This window comes from Paracoccidioides lutzii, assembly GCF_000150705.2.
Source record: "Paracoccidioides lutzii Pb01 unplaced genomic scaffold supercont2.1, whole genome shotgun sequence".
NCBI lineage: Eukaryota > Fungi > Ascomycota > Eurotiomycetes > Onygenales > Ajellomycetaceae > Paracoccidioides > Paracoccidioides lutzii.
The window spans coordinates 2,143,104-2,161,147 of NW_015440947.1; the positions used below are offsets into that span (position 1 = coordinate 2,143,104).

Genomic DNA, 18,044 nt, shown 5'->3' on the forward strand with positions numbered 1-18,044 from the left:
CGACTTGCTCTCAAAATACTTTTACCAATCGTTCATATATTTCAGAATCCTGCTCTTTGTTGGTAGCAATATCACTGCGATAGACAAATCCTCCTAGCACACTTTTCTGAAAGTTCCCTCTCTCACTCTCGATGCTTGTCATTTACTCCCACCTCGGTTTCACAAGTTCCTACCCCCCTTACATCAGTTCTATAATCTCCAGGATTATTGTATTGGGACACCAGACGCAGCTCCACGTATGATCGTTCATAACTGTATATTCTTTCGTTAGCGCCGCAGTTGCGCAAGCTTATTTTTCATGATGTCCATGTCCTCCCTTCGTTTCCAGCGGTTGCTGTCCATAGTTGCTGCTACATTCATTGCCCTGGCGTGCGGAACCAATGTATGTTTATGCCTGCCTGTCTCATCCGTGTGAATAGCACCAGAATAGCTAACTTTGAGACAGTACGTGTATTCAGCATGGGCGCCTCAATTTGCCGAGAGGCTGAAACTATCATCAACAGAGAGCAATTTGATTGTACTTTTCTCCTGTGTCGCTGCACCATCGGGGTTAAATTTGCTAACCTCCTGTAGGGAACTGCGGGAAATTTGGGGATGTATCTAAGCGGAATTCCCGTGGGCCTTCTCATTGATTCGAAGGGACCGAGGCCTGGTGTTTTAATCGGGATGGTGTCACTTGGAGCGGGCTATTTTCTCATTCACCGAGGTACTCCATATTTATCCAGAGCATCTGCAAATGAAATTAACTGACTCGTTATTAGCATATGTTGCCGGCCAAGGCTCAATGGGAGTTCCATTAATGTGTTTCTTCATGTTTCTCTCCGGCCTGGGAAGTTCTGCTGGATTTTCCGGGGCCATCAAGACAGGTATGGCTTTAATCTTAAGCGAGCTTAAGCTGATTATAGTTCACCTAATCTAAAACATACATATATATAGCTACATCCAACTTCCCAGATCACCGTGGAACTGCAACCGCTTTTCCATTAGCTGCTTTTGGATTGAGTGCATTTTTCTTTTCAACGATTTCAGCAATCGCCTTTCCAGATAATCCAGGCCAATTTCTATTGCTCTTGTCGATTGGCACATCAACTATCTTGTTTGTGTGCTCCTTCTTTCTCCGGCTTATACTGTCTTCTCCGTACACTCTCGCCACCAGGGAGGCAAGTCTCCTTATCAGTTCGAGCCAACTCCATAGAACAAAATCCAGGGAGAGCCATCACAAGGGTTCCTCTGAATTAGGTAGGCTAAATGAAGCCTCTAATCCCACAACCACCCAAGGCACTGCAGCAGGATCTGCTGCGGGGCCATCAGAATCCGCAGACCCAAACCTAGAGCCGGATGAAACATTCTCTTTGATAGCTCGATCCCTTTCCCCAAGAAATTCCCATGATTCGTTCTGTGATGAAGGCACATCAGTCAAATCCGGTCATAGCTCACATAATACAGATATCCGTGGATGGGCAATGATTTCCACTCTGGAATTCTGGCAGCAGTTCATACTTCTAGGGCTTTTCACCGGAACTGGATTAATGACAATCAAGTTAGTATAAATCTTTTATTCTTAAAGGTACGACAATATAGGCTAATGCAAATGCAGTAATATTGGTAACAATGTAAGGATTTACTTTCTCCTCAAGCTTCAAAATCATTAACCGAACGATGTCTACAGGCAAATGCCCTATGGAACCATTACGACGATAGTGCAAGTCCCGAATTCATCCAATCACGACAGACGATGCATGTGTCTACCTTGTCAATCCTCAGTTTTGTTGGACGCCTCTCGAGCGGTATGTTCATCCGTACTACTGGTTCTCTTAACAGTCTAGGATAAAACTGAATAATTGTAAAATTTCCAAATCTAGGTATCGGATCAGATCTACTTGTTAAAAAACTACACATGTCGCGTTACTGGTGTCTGTTCGTATCAGCAGTTATTTTCTGCGCCGCACAACTCGCCGGATTCACGATATCAAATCCTCACTACCTGATCACCGTTTCAGGCTTGACCGGGCTTGCTTACGGCTTCCTGTTTGGCTTGTTCCCATCCCTGGTTTCCCACACCTTTGGTGTTGGAGGCATATCACAGAACTGGGGAGTGATGTGCCTTGCGCCTGTCGTATGTGGAAACGTTTTCAACATTTTGTACGGCAGAATATATGATTCTCACTCCATCGTGTTGCCGAATGGTGATCGCGATTGCAGGGAAGGACTGAAATGCTACAGAACCTCCTACATAATTACATTCTATGCTGGACTTGCAGGGGTCGTTATGACCCTCTGGACTATTTGGCATGAGAGGCGAACCATTGGTCGTTTGACGGGGAAGGAATTCCATGAACGAATTGCTTAAATGCTAAGGCTCCTTGGGTCAACATTTTCTGCCCTCAATCGTGAAATTTTCTGGGAATCGAATACCATTCTTTACCGGTATCCACCAAAGGTAACCGCACCTTTATATACGGCAAGCCATTCCTCATTTGTCTCCCGACATACTTCTGTCATCTAGAATTAAATTTGCCCTCGCAACGGGGCATGTTGGCATTTCTATCGCAGCCGACATTACCGTTTATTTATTTTAATCACCGTTGATTATACACCGCAGGCTCGGTCAGATCACTACTCCCGCCTGCCTCTGAACAGACATTGCTCTCGTTTAGATCGCACGTTTGAATTTATTTATGTTTTTATATTTCTGAACTTATCCTTTCTGCAGATAGAGAAACTGGCGGACATAATTTGGCGTTCAATTCTTTTAGATTCGCGGAATAATTCGACCATTGAGGAATTTCAATTGGTGGCATCGATAGTTTACATATATATCTTTGAATTGCATTTAGGGCAAAAGTTAAACTAAATGTTCAATGCCGTCGATACCGTGTTTATCGCTCGCGGGGTACCTCATTTCATTCTCATTATTTTACCAGCTGAAATGACAACAGCTCCGATAAGGCAATACGAGAAGGAGGCATTACGCGACTATAGTCTCCATAGATCAACACCTCGGGAAATTCGTTCGTATTAACATCTTGCACGTGAGTTGGCTGAGGGTTGCAATATTTTCTCCAGGTAGCAGCAGTGAGAACGAAATAATTCGAAATAAAATTATATACGCAATAATGTAACGTTTTCATAGGAGACAAGCTAACCTTTCTTTCTGTTTCCATTTAGTCGTAGAGTTCAAATTTTCAAGTTTCCAGCCCTGCATACGGAGTTGTCCGGCGACTGATAGTTAACGATCGGCCCGAATTACGTTTGTTCGGCTCCTTCCCAGGCCTGACCCGCTCAACCAGCAAACTCAACTTGTCGAGGTTAAATAACGCTTATCTTCACCTCACCTCACCTCGCTCGCATTCCACTCCGTTCTTCTCCATATCCTCCACAGCTTCGTGAATTTCTCCTTTATCCCTCAGCAGTGCCTGCCACATGTCGACGATCATCGCGATTAAAAAAGCCGCTTGGATAAGATAGGGCAGATACAAGCCCAAGATCTCTAAGGTGTTCTTGTTATAGAGCGTCAGGAGCCAAGCCATCCCTCCTCCACATACTGCCAGCAGGATGTGGTCTCGGTATTGGACGTTTTGGTACGCGTGGTGTAGTATTGAGGATGTGAAGGCAAATATAACCCACGATATGGTGAAAACTGTCGGAGAGGGCTGCTCGATGCATCGAAGGACCTGGATATTCAAGAATACATCCTGTGATGTGTTTCAACAGGAGATTGATGATGGGTTGTTTTGGAATCTTTGACAGGTGTGCTCACTTTTATTCCAACCACCAACTCAAGCAGTCCCTGTGACACCTCCACTTTTTCTTTTCCATGATCTGGGTCATAGTTCGATATGACCACAGCAGTGATGATGCCTACTACGGTCGTCATAGATGGACCAAGGGTTTGTGCAATGAAGTTTTTGGCGCTTCCCACAGCCCGATTGCACTTGCAGTATTTCCATGTTCTGAAGCTCATCTCCCAGCTTGTATCAAATCGAAGGATTTAATTTTGTGCAGAATCGGCGATTTGACTCGATCGTTGGACATTTGAAGAATTACAGTATCGATAGACGTCGAGATGTTGGCTTGTTTAAAGGCTGCGATGTCTCTATGAACTATCGACTTGAAGTGTGTTCTCTTTGGCCCAGTATAAAAATCCCAATTCCCCACATTTGGATTGAAAAGTCTGCTCGATCAATCCTCATGCCAAACAAGGCTGGATGAATTCAGCCTCGAGCAGCCAGAACGACAAGGCTGCGAACTTTATTTCAACGAATCAAGACGTTGCCTACAATTTCGGAATGGAGATGCAAAGAGGCAAAGGGGGCGTTCATTTGAATTTCCCCTCGGTGATATAATATCCAGCCGTATAATCTTTCGACGTTGGTTATCTCTATCATCGAACCTCACTGTGACTACCACCCACGCATCCCATGTGTCCTTCCTCTTCCCTCCCTCTCCCAAAGTCCATGACCGTTCAAATAGAAATAGGTCCTCTCACTCGTCTCAAGTATTGAAAATTCTTATTTACGATTTCTATACCAATTCTCTCGAATTCATTTACCCGCTCTATCGCACTGCCGAGAACTCCTCGAGAGGGTCTCCACTAGGGTTTTTTATGTGAGATCAACCACGCTGGAAGCCAACAGGCTGAGGCACTCGGGTTCCTACATGTCTTTTTACCACCCAAATACCCACAACCACAAGCCATCATTTAACCCAATTCATCCCAAGCCGTCCCCTTTTCATATGTACCGCCAACCTGAAACTCAACCTATCTCAGAAAAACAATTGATAAACGAATTACGACGAATCTACGCAGTCTTGGTGATGGTTGAGAAAAATTGTGTCGAAACCGATCAGCACACCAGGTCTATCAGTAAGCTCTCATCGGAACACTGGAAAGTTTTTCTTGCCCTCCACAGGACTCTTCTTCATGAGCATCATGATTTCTTTCTGGCATCACAACAATCTTCGGCAAATCGGGTCCTAAAGAATCTTCCTTTCAAATATGCCATGACAGCGCGAATGTGGAGGCGCGGAATTCATTCATTCCTAGAGCTTTTGAGTCGCCGTCTCCCACTCTCCCCGGATCAGATGTGGTATTCTATTAATCTGGTATATTCCATTACCAGCGTGCTCATGGATGGAACACCCTCTATTGATGACACCTGGATTGAATGTTTTGGTGATTTGGCTAGGTATCGCATGGCGGTTGAGGAGAAATGGATTAAGTGGTTTGGTGATCCAGTTAGGTATCGAATGGCTGTTGAGGAACCATGGATTGAGTGCCTTGGTGATCTGGTCAGGTATAGAATGTCTGTTGAGATTCCTGGAATGGGTCACCGTGAAGACTCCCCAAATGTTGCAGCTGCAGTAGCTCAAAGGAGGTTCCATAACGTTGCTATCCTTGCTCTCATCAATTTACCCCAGCATCTGTTCTATTTCAAATCTCTAGCCAACATCTACATTCCCCGAAACAGTCTTTACACTTCCTTTATTACTTTCCTCGATCACCTAGGGCCCAACCACCGACAGACTCACATTCCTATCCTCTCGACCGAAGCTGACTATTACCCGGGTCAACTTGGTGTCAAGTTCGATGAAAATGAGGCGGCTAGGTTGTCTCCTGAACTAATAATCCATGCGTCTGATCTGAGATCTAATCATTTATTCTCCTCCATCGAAAGCTTTGATCTTGGGAATTACGTTGCTCATCTTTTCACTTTTTTGCCACTTTTTCTGCCGTTTTTATTCGATGGAAGATGGTTCAAGGGCCATCAGCATGACTGGGTGGACTCCAGGGGCACCGGAATCGTCTCCAGCAATACCAGCTGGATTATTGATCAAGCGGTCCAACAGTTTTACTCTAGCTTAAAGCTGTCATCCCTCTTAATCATGTTGATATTTTCATCCTGCTGTTCCGCATATCCCGTCAACCAGGCTGAGCATAAGAACACGAAACCCAATCCTAACGGTCTGAGTTCTGACGATGTTATTTTAATTGTGTTCGCCATCCTTTCCGTTCCTATATGCTTCCTTCTAGGGCAGCGGCGAGGACAGGCTCGGGCTTTTGGTACCTCTATGGTAGCCTTGAATATTGCCAACTTAATGACAGGCAGTGACCCTCTTATTTCCCCAGTTGGCCATTGGATGTACGTATGAATTTCCTCCCTATTATGATTTTCAGCACCAATCCTAACGCTCACTATAGGGCCCTTGGGCTATCCTTCACCTTCACGGCTATCTTTGCTGGATTACTGGCAAAGCGATTTCCTCATATTACCCGCAGTTTTGCGTGAGGATACCCCTCCTTCTCTTTCCGTCCTTTGTATTATCAGCGCAAACCTGCTAACATGGCAGTGTAGTCATACAATTGGCTTTTTGACGGTGGTGTGGATTGTGAACTATTTGTTGAACCAGAGCTCTGGCTCCGGTGGCTCTGGTGGAGATCAATCGGATTCTTCATGTCACTTTCTTCTTTTCTCAATAGCTTTCACCCTAATCTGCTGGTGGAAGGTTGCGGATTCGTCAGCTCCACCTCCAATTTTAGAGGAAGGGAACGCTCCAGATTCTATTCCTCTCAGCATGAATAGGCCCAGTCGCAATTAACAGGTGGTTATTACGGATTCGAACAATATTTTGAAAAAGAAGGCAGTCATCCCACCTATGATAAGTCCTTTCAAATACGTATTCACTTGTTGATTTGTTCACTTTTTTTCCTTTCATAATACTTTCCTGTTTCTACGTTCATCTTGTCTTCTTGTTTTCAAAAGAACAAAGTTTTCTAAAAAAAAAAATTCTCCTTCTTCACTTCAACATACCTCTTGTAGTGGAAAGAGTGAGATATTATTATGGCAGTTGGAGTGCCGGTGGTGTGGCCGAGTTGATTAACTCGTGTTTGATTGATTATCATGTACGCGTGATTTGTAGGGAAAATTCTTGTCCTCCTAACGGTGTTGCCACTGGCATTCTACCGACATCAGAGTGACGATGAAGTAAATATACCCTAGACTAGATGCTAAATTAAACAATATGATGCTGTATATTCACCATGCTGTGATTTGCATACCAAATCTCTCCGGTGAAAGAGAAAGGTGAACGTGGGCCGATGCAAAATCCGCCTTAACTCTAGTCCGGATTGTGGATATATTTATGTGCTTTGGTCATTCAAAAATTACATACGACTGTAACTTCCTTTTCATCATCAATAACCGTTAAAACCTTCTTCTCCCTCCATGAGCACGTCAAGTATACTGTACTTACCCCTTAGTTATGCCGGCTTCTATCTCAGGAACTGGGATCTGTTCGAACCAGTCCGAATACTTACAGCCGGCCACCATATTCAAGAGCGAGTTAGGTCTCTGCAAAGTTCCACAACGCAAACGTGGGCCGGCCACCTTTGAAGAATCACGCTTTCTAATATGCGCTGCCAACATGAATGTAGAGAACAGAAGTTTTCACTCATTTCTAGAGCTTTTGGGTCAGCACGATAATTGTCAGATGTTGGATATCATTGAGTGTCTCACAGTCTTAGGGATTGTGTCTTTTGAGGCTCTATATATGTTCAAGTTTCATCATAACTGCACAGTCAAATGTTCAACAACATCGATTACTGAAATAGGGGATCACATAAATAAAATTGGAGTTAAATGCTTTCAGAAGAGAGGAAAGAAGATGAAGGTGAAAGATGCAACAAGAAGTAAAAGATTAAAAAGGAATATAAAAATACCACTACATCATTGAGAAAGATACAGTGGAAGAAAATGTTTTCATCATAGGTGAAGCACATGTTCATTCAAGGAACCCCATCATCTCAGCCAAATATAAAAGGGAGATGCTAAAAACCTTTCAAGTGATTTTCCCCCATTATTAAAATATTAATAGTAATAATGATAATAATAAAAGCACAGGCGATAACGATCAGATATGTGTGTAAGGAGAAACAACTAATACACGGGAAATTATCCTCTTTCAGCATTCTAGAAGCTGGAGAGGGCCTCACTTTCCAGGGGTCAGAAAATGGCCCTCTGCAGAGTCCAAGGATCAACCCAGTAATAGATATCTCAATGTCTGAAGATGTATTCCACATTGTGAGAAATGAGCTTCGAATCTTTAAGACAGGCAAGCAAGTTATGTTGATAGGGCAAAAAGAAATCCACAGTGAGGAAGATATATTTTTCCTGTCTTTGTCCTTCGCGATTTCTGTCTTTTTTTTTTTTTTTTTTTTTTTCGACGTGTTCAGATGATTCAGAAAATTGAACAGAAGAGGGGGGTGAAGAGGTATATTATACAAGGAGTAGGGAACTCATTCATATTTAAGAATATAAAGAGGTTCAGATGTGAGAGGATAAGAAATATGTCTTGTTTATGGAATAGTTTGGTTTGTGGCGGGGGAGGAGAGGGCGGAGATGAGAGCGGGGAATATCAGTCGGAGAGGGAAAATGACTCGAAGAAAGGTTATAAATACCAGAGAGCAGCAACGGAATAGATCACATATAAATAAATAAATAAATAAAGAATATAATGATGTAAGAACAATAATAAAATAGTCAAAAATGGTAATTTTTTTTACGAATAGAATCGTAAGGGTATCAAGCTCAAGAATTCGGAACCGAAAGGTAGGGCGGGATATGGGGGGCAAAAAGGAGGCTACGTATGTGTTATATGGTATCGTGTCGCGACAAAAATAGCAGATTGATTCAAGATCAACGGAAACGAAACAAGGATTCGACCCGACTCTGCCCTATTACTAGAGGGATTGAGGGGGTGTCTTGGTGGCTGAATCAGAGCTATAACCGATAACATCAGACAGGCGGATTTTTTTCGCATGCGGCTCAATACCAGCAGATGTACCACTCTGTAGTAAATCGCTGTTAATCAACGCGCGTTCGAGTTCGCCTATTCTGCGTTTCAGGCTCTCTTCGCGCCGCTGAGCCTCTTCCAGTGATTGGTTGAGGCGCGACTCGGAATCTCGAACGATCATCTCTGATCTCCTTGCGGCGGCGTCACTTTGCTCTAATTCCGCAACTCGGCCACGGAACAGTTCGTTGATCAGCTCTAGTTCGCTGATACGGGTTTTTAGAGAGGTGTTTGCAGCTAGAAGACCTTCGTAGGTCTGCGGGGCCTCTAGGTGGCGATCGTTTGCGGAGGAGGTTGAGCTGGGGGACGGATTGTGCATTTGAAGGGATGGGAGGGCAGTCGCGGACGGGTTGAAGGTGTGGTGTGAGAGGGTGACGCTGCCGAACATGTGTTGAGGTTCGATGTTCAGATGGTGTTGGAAGTTTGGTGTATTGGTGCGGGATAATGGGGAATTGGACCGGTCTGAAGGACCCGGGGAACCCCTTCGCGATTCACGATGATGACCATGAGATCCTAAAGGAGGAGTACCGGCTTCGGATCTTGACGCAGCTAGGCCATTGACATCCACATTTGGCTACCAGAATACAAACTAAGCAACGCCTTCCAGCCTACGGGCAAGGAAATAATTTCGCCGCAACAAAACGGCCTGGACAGGGATGAAGCTGGTTCAACTTACTTTCCGCTTTGGCCCCTGCCCGGAGGCTTTGACGCGATTCCGACTTTTGATAACATCTGTTTTCAAGCTTATCGGGCGAGGACGGCCATGGAGTTTGAGGAAGAGCCCACAGGCATTGCACAGCACCGATCCCGCTTCATCTCTCCTCCAGAGAGGCGTAGTGGAGGTGCCGCAATTTTGGCACACTGGCTGGATTGGCGCACGTTTCTGGTCAGTCATAGTGGTCACCATAGCGGAAGTGGCACACGCATTAGGGACAGTACTATGTAGGAGGAGGAATAGGGGCGAGGACAGAGAGGCGGCTGGCATTGGCAAAGGGAGATGGCTGTTGATAAGATTCGGCGAGATTTGATTCAAGCGATAAGATCGAGGGAAAAAAAAAAAAAATGGGTCGATGCCAAGGCCCACGATAGACTAAGCCTAAACGGGCGGGAGACCCTGGGAGATGATAACGACCCGCAAGATATATGTGGAGTATGTGGAGGTACAACTGGAATGGGGCAATTGGAGGGGCAATTGGAGGGGCAATTGGAGGGGCCGAATGGAAAAAGAGCCAGAGACTGCACTTACTGGAGTGTTCCCTTGGCCCCCAGTGGTGACTCCTGGCGAAGAGTTCACGTAACTCATGGTCTGGCTTGCATTCTGGTTGCTGCAGCGGCTGTAACGGAAGAGCCCACACCAACACGTTAGCCCCTGCATGTATATCTGATTCTCATGTATCTGTAACTGTCATATAGTTTGGAAGAAGCAGCGTCTTTAATTGGTGTGGAGGGAGGACTTGGGTCGTTGAATGGCGGCTACCCGATCCTTTACCAGCACCCAATGGCATGAAGAGGACACCAAGCATCCGCTGCCACTGTATCATGCGCATCCTCACACGTATCAAAGGCAAAACATACCGTAAATGCGATGTCGGGACCGATGCGACTGATGCCAGTGCAGAGAGGCGAGGAAGAGAGGGTGAGAAATTAAGTGCCTTGTTGTCTCCACTGCTGATTGGATGCTGAGAAGGCAAATATGTGTTCGACGACTGCGTTGATGTCGACGAAGGCCGGGATAAATCACAGACAGGCGGCGGCAGGGAGGAGGGTGAGGAAGAGGTTTCTGTCTGCAATGCAGTCGTAAAATTCGGCAGGCCTCGAGTTTGTAGTGGTGAGGTTTGATGCAGTGCCGGGTCGATTATGGGCGATGCCCCAAACGTGACGGGAGCCACTGCGGAAGCCGTGATTAGAACTGGTGAAGAGGCAATTAAGGCCTCTTAAGAGAGGGAAACGAGTGACGGGGGATGAAAAACTCAATGGAGACGGAAGTTGGAATCTAAATGTTTAAACAAACGCTGCGAGAGCATGGAAGATGAGCAATTAATCAATCATTGTTGATGATGATAAGGAGAGGAAAAGAGGATTTTGGTACATTTATATTTTCTTTATTATTTTTCGTATTCCATAAATTAAATTAAATTATTATTATTATTATTATTATTATTTCTTTTTGGTTGTTTTATTTTTATTTTTATTTTTATTTTTATTATTATTATTTTGCCCTATGAACGCCAGATCCTGACACCACCGCAGCAGCCCTTTATTTCCACCCCGCGCTATGGCCCACGGCAGGTTTGTTATACGAATGAGTAAACCAGCGTAAAAAACTTAATCAAAACAAGAGAACCAATCCACTAGTTTTATTTCAGATTGATAAATAATCGTAATATGCCCAAAATACGGAGTGCCTAGCGAATATAAAAACTCATAATCCTATTTTGCCCATCTATCCAAGTGATAAAATATAGAATAAAAAAACTAGAATTCTGAACTTGACGTAATTTTGTCCGATATATTAAAAACTTAGACAGGGCAAGGTTATAACAGAACTATATAATAATATATTATATCTCTTCCGCCAGAAAGCAGGCGGGAACTAAAGAAGTAGACAGATCAAGAAAAGGATTTCAGCGACCAGGACAGTCCAACAGGACAATATTTCAACCTTCCACGCCTAACATGCCATCTAACTTAGTTAACCCGCTCACCAATCATGCTTAAAGTCAGCCGGGCAATACTTCTTCCAGGCGTTATCATTATCTACGTCAGCAGCTGCAATCTCCTCGACCTGATCCTCAATGTCGTCGGGCAGCTTGTCCATTGCGCCGCTATCCTGCTCCATAAATAGTGCGTATTCCTTCAATTTCTCGCGCGTATATTTGATGGCCTCCTTGTAGAGGTCCACAATGAACTCCTTGTGAGCGGCCTTGAATGAGAAATTTGCGCGCTTGGCATCGTCGTGATTGTCCATTGCCTCCCTAAAAGAAATAGTTAAAACAGTCCAGGTATGGCGAGTCTGGAGATAGCTTAGCTAGTCACTAGAGGAAAAATATACGCACAAGACGGCTTCAACACCCTTGATTGTTGCAACGAGGCCATTGCGGATAACGGGCTCGTTCATATATTTGCAAGTTGCGACAATGCGGGCAAGGCCACAGCTCCGTCGGTGGTGGGTAATGGTATCGCCTTGATGGGCACCCTTCTTGAACCAAGTAATCAGATTCTTTGGCTTCTTGCGGTCGGCAAACATCTGGTAAATAGTTAGCATGGATGTACTGAAAGATACTGCACACAGAAGAAGCCAAACTCACGGCAAACTTGAGGTTATTCTGTTTCATTGGAAGAACGGCCATTCTCTCTTCCTCTGTGTAGATGGTGCCCATTTGCTGCATCAACGCCATGATATATGTCTCAGGAGTGCTGGCTTGGGGAGGATGTGGCACATTGACTGGTTTGACTTTGAAGAACGAGTTAATCATGGCCGCATCGCACTTACCACCAGCGTTGCCATTGTTGAACTTCTTCTGGAGGAAATCGAGATATCCTCGGATCCAGTTGGCTTCGTAGATATGCTCCGCTTTATCGTTGTTAGTTCCCTATATCCAACAAGATGGTTAAAAAACGTTAGGGAATGGTTAACTAACTGGCCCATTTTCTCTTGGTGTAGTCCCCGTCTGCGTTGTCAGTTTGCACAATAGCACGTTCGTCCGCAGTATCGTCACCCTGCAAGATTGCGATGCTAGTGTCTGGCTCGCAGTCTTCCGAATTGTCGGGGCAAGGGACTTCAGGTACTATGATTGGAATCTTGACATTGTCCTTCAGTTCCGTGGGGCCATGGTATTGCAGGACTGGAATAGTATTGGCCTTTGAGGAGTCACAAAGGGCATAATATTTACGATCGCCGGGCGCTTGTCGCGAGGCCAAATCAAACCTGGTATTTCTGATGGCAATCGCCCTGCCCCTCCTCTTCAGTTCACCTTCTTCATCATCTTCAGTTTTGTCGTAGTCCTCATCTGCCTCTTCCGCATAGCAGTACCCAGGAGACAGCTTGTCAACGGATAAGCAGATGCGTGGGAAAGTATAAAGGTCGTCCTTTTTGAAGAGGGTGACATCGAAAAGTTTTTCCTTGTCACCATCAAGCTCTTTCCATCCTTCAAGTCCAAGGTCAACACCGACCTTGGCTTCGATTGAGACTCCAAAAATGCTTCCACCCGCCTTGCAGAAACCGTTGGTATCTGGCATTATATTCGTTAGATATGACCCCGCAAAACTCACATAAAGGGAAACATACCTAGACCGGCTCCCAGGGTTACAGTTACCTGGGGCACCTTGAAGGCAAGGTCAACACCGAAGCCATTGTCATCTGCAGGATAATGTCATCAGCGAATTTCCGGCGAGAACACAGGAGAAGGAAACATACCAAGAACCGTCAAGCTCACAGACAAGGTAATTTCCGTGTATAATCGTGCCTGGGCATCGATCTGTGCCTGGATTTCCAACGGTTGGGTTTCAATGGTTGGAGTCCACCCAGAAATCTGAACCTTATCTTCGGCTAGAAGATCCACCTTTGCAATAGAGGAATCTGGGATCCTGGCGACAATACCTGCAGAGGCCGAGGCCTGGCCACCAATATAATCAATACCGTAACCAGCATTTAACTGAATCCGTGGGCCAAATTCAAAGATGCCAGGTATATTCCATCCTGACACCGGAATCTCTAGCAGGGTGATCTCCGCCTCTGGGGCTTTGCCTGTCAGTCCTCTCCAATCAACATGGCCAACAAAGTCGAGACCAAGATTGACACCAGCTTGAAGTCTCTCGGGTCTCACAGATATCTCAAACTTGTCGATATCAACTCCACCCAAGCCGAGACTTGCTTCAACGTGGCCAGCAAAAATCAGAGTTCCTTGTACTCCGCAGTCATTGCAGTTGGCAGTAAGCGTGGCATTGAGAACTCCCTTGTTCCTCTTCCATTCGAAGATCTTCGTGGGCAATGTGGCATCGACATTAAGGCGGAATTTCTTATCGAGATCGGGTATGATATCACGTTTGCCTTTTCCTCCAAGAATAACTTCACCAAAATCCAAGACCCAGGTATTCATAACCTTTTTCCAGGTGCTCTTGACTGCAACGAGTTTGACCGACAGGGTTTTGTCGTCAAATGTAACCCTGCTGACCACCAAGGGATCATACGATTTGTCTTTGCCGCAACCCCTCCAGTCGGGGACTAATACGAAAGATCGCAGGTCATTGAAATTGACCCAGTTCCAAACAATTTTGGCAGCAGCATAGACCAGCGGATTTTTGAATTTCAGCGACGCTTGTTCCGGTTTGCAGTTGGCTGACTGGAGAGCAAAAGAGAACTTATCCATATCAAGAATACGTTCATTCTGTTTGGACCAGGCCACCATGCTGATAACTATGGCTTTCGAGTTGGGTTCTTCGTAAAGCAATTAGTCCACGATTTGGATTTGAAAAAGGAGCCGAATAGTTTACTATCAGTTGAAGCCCAGACAAACTTTTCGCTCTCGGACAGGTTAACCAAACTCTTTGGGTCATCGTCTCTTTTAGCTAAATGTTCTGGTTCCCAGACCTCACGCGGAACACGGATCAATTCGTTGGAATCGGGTATAGCCGCAGCTAGCTGTAGCAATAACCACAAAGCGGCAATGATGCGCGCGAGCTGAGCCATGGTAACGGAACTCGAAGCTCGGGGGGGGGGGGGCGGGGCGGGGTCGATAAGACGCGATGATATTTTCAAAGGAAGGACAATGGGCGTCAGTAGCGCCGTGAGGAACGGTGTCCATTTAAGATGGCAGTCAAGTTCTCTTTTATATCTCTCGATATCTGGGTAGAAGAACGCCTTGCAGCTTCATCCCTATACTCTTGCAGGGGCGTTCTACAACCCCCAGGAGAGATGCTGCTGTGGCATCCGGGTCGTCCGGCTTGACCTCCCAGGAGGTAACTACCTGAGTTCGTATCAGGCCGTGTGAGAATGGTGAGCTCCATCTTGAGAACATCCGGTGACCTTTCTCTCTGAAATTGCATTCGACACTTGACAAAGATGTGAAGGAAAATACGAAGTTGCATCAGCCTCGGTATCCAGTGTCATTCCAAGAGGTGACTATAGGGTCCTGCATTGCGCTTGAAAGTGGACAAAGATGCAAGAGTACGAAGTTGCATCAGCTCCGCTGTACTTGTCATGAGTCTGAAGGACTCTAGCGCCATTGCTTCGCGGGGGAGGGGAAAGTCGCTCTAGAACCCAGCAGAAGGGATGGTGTTCACGAAGAGGATACCAGCACCAAGCGCACAGGTCCATTTCACTCAAAGGGGTTTGAGACAAGGTGCAGATGGAATGACTCGATGATTTCCCATCAAGGATATCCCAGGATAGGTGAACATGCATGCAAGGAGAAGTCAGTGAGGCTATCATAGTCCCTGACCGCATATATTCTAGAAAAAGATGAATAATGATAAATATAATATAACTTGAAATGGTTGAGATACAGACAAATTTTCAGTGTGAAGATTGATAATCGGATTCTTGGCATCTGGCTGCTCTCTTCAGTGCACATACCAAACGTTGTGGTGCGAGCCCCCTGCCAAAGGGCCCTGGTCCCGTATTCTCCAGCTTCACAGCAACGGTGTGAAGTGACACATGCAAGCTCAAGAATCTCGACTCCGGCGAATCATGCGGCGTCACCTGGGATGAAGCAAGTCCAGCCCGAGAGAGTCTCGGAGTACAGCTCCTGCCAAGCACGGCAGGATTGACATATATATGGAATCCCGGTAAGCGATGGCAAATCTGCTTGAACGCCTTCATCACCAATTCTGGCGTATGAAACCAGGGGTTTAGGCGAAGACTGCCGGTTCCTGGTGAAGAGAGGAAGAAAAGAGTAAAGAAAACCCATCAACTTATTTTAAGCACCAAATTTCCTCTCCCTTCATTCGTTGAGCATACCTCCTGTCACCGCTACTACTCCACACCAGCAGATTCCGATGTTTGTCAGTTGTCAGTTGCACGCCTCGGGCAACAAGGACACAAATGGGGCTCTTGAGGCCCGTCGAACTGGGTTCCCTGGTCAAGGCTCTGTTTCAAGCTATTTCGGCCTCTACTTCAGTGGGTCAAAGTTTCTGTACGAAGAGGAGCTGGAGACATGACCCAGGATGTCTGAATGCATGCATGGCATGAACTTGGGGACCGCGCAGACACGGGCCACCCTGGTCCCAGTAAGACTGAGCTGTGAATTCGAGTGGAATTTCCACCCTCATCTTGGCTGAATCCCCCTTTGCCTATTCACCATGGATTCAACAGCAATGGTAAAATTGGCAACCCGTTACGAGCCGCGGATAGTCAAAGAAACAGATCCCCCAGGCCAGGTGGTGGCAAGTCAAGATGCTAACAGTGCGTGCAAAAAGTCAGGCCTGAGTTCAAATGGAGGTACGCTGTATATTTACCTTGTTATATTTCGGCAACCACTGGTCGGCTAACTAACTACCGGCGTACATGAACAGAGCGACTTTGAGTCCTTGATAATTTCCTGAGTTTGAGAGTACGACCCGGCCGGACATGGGGTGTGGGACTGCCGGCATTAAGTAAATTAGCTAAAGGGGAGACGAAAATGGGGGAATCCACAGTTTGGAGCAACTTTCAAATGGAATTTGGCACTTCCAAACCTCCAATTAGGCACGAAATTTTCCGTACAATTTTGGCGGAATACTAGCAAGCTAAAGGCACGTTGAAAACTCTTTTCAGCAGTTCATTATCAAAAGTGTGGGATCCCCAACACCCTGGCAACCGGAGACATGAGGGGATGTGCAGGTAATTTTGTTATGCGAAGTAGGATCGTCTCTGCTTGGCTCCGGCAAGCTGGGGATTTGTCTTAACCGAATCTGGGCAATGAGCCCTAGCGCGCTGGCTTGGGGAGATCCTCCACGTTGAGGAGATGAATGATCGAATAATAAATGAGGGCGACCGCAAAAAGGCACCTAGTTACGGAGTATATGTTCTTGTAGAAAAGACATCCCTGTCGGAAATTGCCGTCTTACTGCATACATTGTGTTTATAGAGATTGGTGAAGGTAAAGCTTGATGTATGGTGACTAGTTAGTTAACTTAACCAGTTCCAAGACCTGAAGGAAGTTCATCGAAGAAAATGTCCGGAAGAATCATAATGCAATGCACCCTAGCTACATCAAGTTGTCTTCTGCCTTCCATCAATCAAATATCCGGCTCGGCTTCTCATACTTTCCTGGTGACCTGCTGTTATGCGGCAACTTTTAACAGACCCCCGGTCTGGAACTGAATGACATCCCATGCTCCATGACTTACAAAGAATTGTAGATGTCGAGCGGAGTAGGAGGGAGTACATATATATGCTGCAGCATCTTTTGCTGTGAGTACTTACTTTACCCTCTCGTGGAATGCGGTGGGTGGTGAAGTGAAATTGATGAGGTTTTTCTCGAATTTCCCATCCAATCGCTTCTCTGATATGGAAGTCAAAAAGAAAAAGGCCGCTCAAGAACAGTCTGAGCATGATATAAATATGTAGAAAACTGCCCTCCGGATCCTTCATGCCCACTTCCCCGCCCTTCCCGTCCACCTTATCCCCTCTTTTCACGTCTACTCAGTCAAGGTATGGTGTAACTGTCATTGAAGATGGAAAGGCGGACGCACAGAGCATGCTCTTCGCTGCTAGTTAAGAGATTGTTGGGTGGGGAAGCCCTTTTTAAGATGGTTTCGACATTATTTATTTTGGTATGTAAATTATCCAGATGCCAGGATGCCCTATCCAACTGCGTGTCTGCGACTGTTGCTTAGACATGTTGTTCTCATGCAAGGGACCCAAAGGAGACAGTTGAGGGTTCAAATAGTCATCGTGTCAACCACACTTCATCATGCTGCCCTCCCACATACTCGTACAAGCAGTGCATGCATCCCTTAGACACATTATATCGATTATATTTTAGAACGAGTGATTCTATTAAAACCTCTCTAGCTTTAATATCTAAATAACTTCAATCCCTAGCTATGTCTGTGGGCTTACAAGCCCATTTGACTGTGAGATTTTGAGCTATGTGTATGATGTACGTGGGATACATGTTGTTTGAAATGTCCGCCTAGTTTGCAGTGCCTGTTTTGCGAAACTGTTGGTTCGTCTTCAAGTTGCCACAGGAGGTGTGCCGACTTGGACTGGA

General features: G+C 45.6%; 7 protein-coding genes across 7 annotated transcripts; 4 read left to right on the forward strand and 3 right to left on the reverse strand.

The window, feature by feature from the left end:
- Positions 1–301: 301 nt before the first annotated feature.
- PAAG_00607 (hypothetical protein) lies at positions 302–2,350 on the forward strand (the record flags this gene model as incomplete). Its single annotated transcript, XM_015844075.1, has 8 exons — positions 302–382; positions 446–517; positions 574–706; positions 762–866; positions 937–1,540; positions 1,598–1,613; positions 1,670–1,787; positions 1,863–2,350. 8 exons carry the CDS (start codon positions 302–304, stop codon positions 2,348–2,350), a joined length of 1,617 nt encoding a protein of 538 aa, XP_015700410.1.
- Positions 2,351–3,326: 976 nt separating this feature from the next.
- PAAG_00608 (hypothetical protein) lies at positions 3,327–3,964 on the reverse strand (the record flags this gene model as incomplete). Its single annotated transcript, XM_015844076.1, has 2 exons — positions 3,327–3,695; positions 3,761–3,964. 2 exons carry the CDS (start codon positions 3,962–3,964, stop codon positions 3,327–3,329), a joined length of 573 nt encoding a protein of 190 aa, XP_015700411.1.
- Positions 3,965–4,659: 695 nt separating this feature from the next.
- Positions 4,660–6,600, forward strand: PAAG_00609 (hypothetical protein; the record flags this gene model as incomplete). The annotated part of the gene is made up of 3 exons (XM_002798024.2): positions 4,660–6,143; positions 6,203–6,286; positions 6,357–6,600. 3 exons carry the CDS (start codon positions 4,660–4,662, stop codon positions 6,598–6,600), a joined length of 1,812 nt encoding a protein of 603 aa, XP_002798070.2.
- A 2,140-nt stretch (positions 6,601–8,740) lies between these two features.
- PAAG_00610 (GATA transcription factor) lies at positions 8,741–10,874 on the reverse strand (the record flags this gene model as incomplete). Its single annotated transcript, XM_015844077.1, has 5 exons — positions 8,741–9,424; positions 9,527–9,828; positions 9,935–10,184; positions 10,254–10,738; positions 10,862–10,874. 5 exons carry the CDS (start codon positions 10,872–10,874, stop codon positions 8,741–8,743), a joined length of 1,734 nt encoding a protein of 577 aa, XP_015700412.1.
- A 677-nt stretch (positions 10,875–11,551) lies between these two features.
- PAAG_11136 (hypothetical protein) lies at positions 11,552–14,539 on the reverse strand (the record flags this gene model as incomplete). The annotated part of the gene is made up of 7 exons (XM_015846836.1): positions 11,552–11,825; positions 11,907–12,097; positions 12,159–12,424; positions 12,492–13,082; positions 13,139–13,210; positions 13,268–14,287; positions 14,344–14,539. 7 exons carry the CDS (start codon positions 14,537–14,539, stop codon positions 11,552–11,554), a joined length of 2,610 nt encoding a protein of 869 aa, XP_015703640.1.
- Positions 14,540–15,643: 1,104 nt separating this feature from the next.
- PAAG_11137 (hypothetical protein) lies at positions 15,644–16,008 on the forward strand (the record flags this gene model as incomplete). The annotated part of the gene is made up of 2 exons (XM_015846837.1): positions 15,644–15,683; positions 15,773–16,008. 2 exons carry the CDS (start codon positions 15,644–15,646, stop codon positions 16,006–16,008), a joined length of 276 nt encoding a protein of 91 aa, XP_015703641.1.
- A 141-nt stretch (positions 16,009–16,149) lies between these two features.
- PAAG_11138 (hypothetical protein) lies at positions 16,150–16,373 on the forward strand (the record flags this gene model as incomplete). The annotated part of the gene is made up of 2 exons (XM_015846838.1): positions 16,150–16,288; positions 16,363–16,373. 2 exons carry the CDS (start codon positions 16,150–16,152, stop codon positions 16,371–16,373), a joined length of 150 nt encoding a protein of 49 aa, XP_015703642.1.
- Between the last annotated feature and the right edge of the window lie 1,671 nt (positions 16,374–18,044).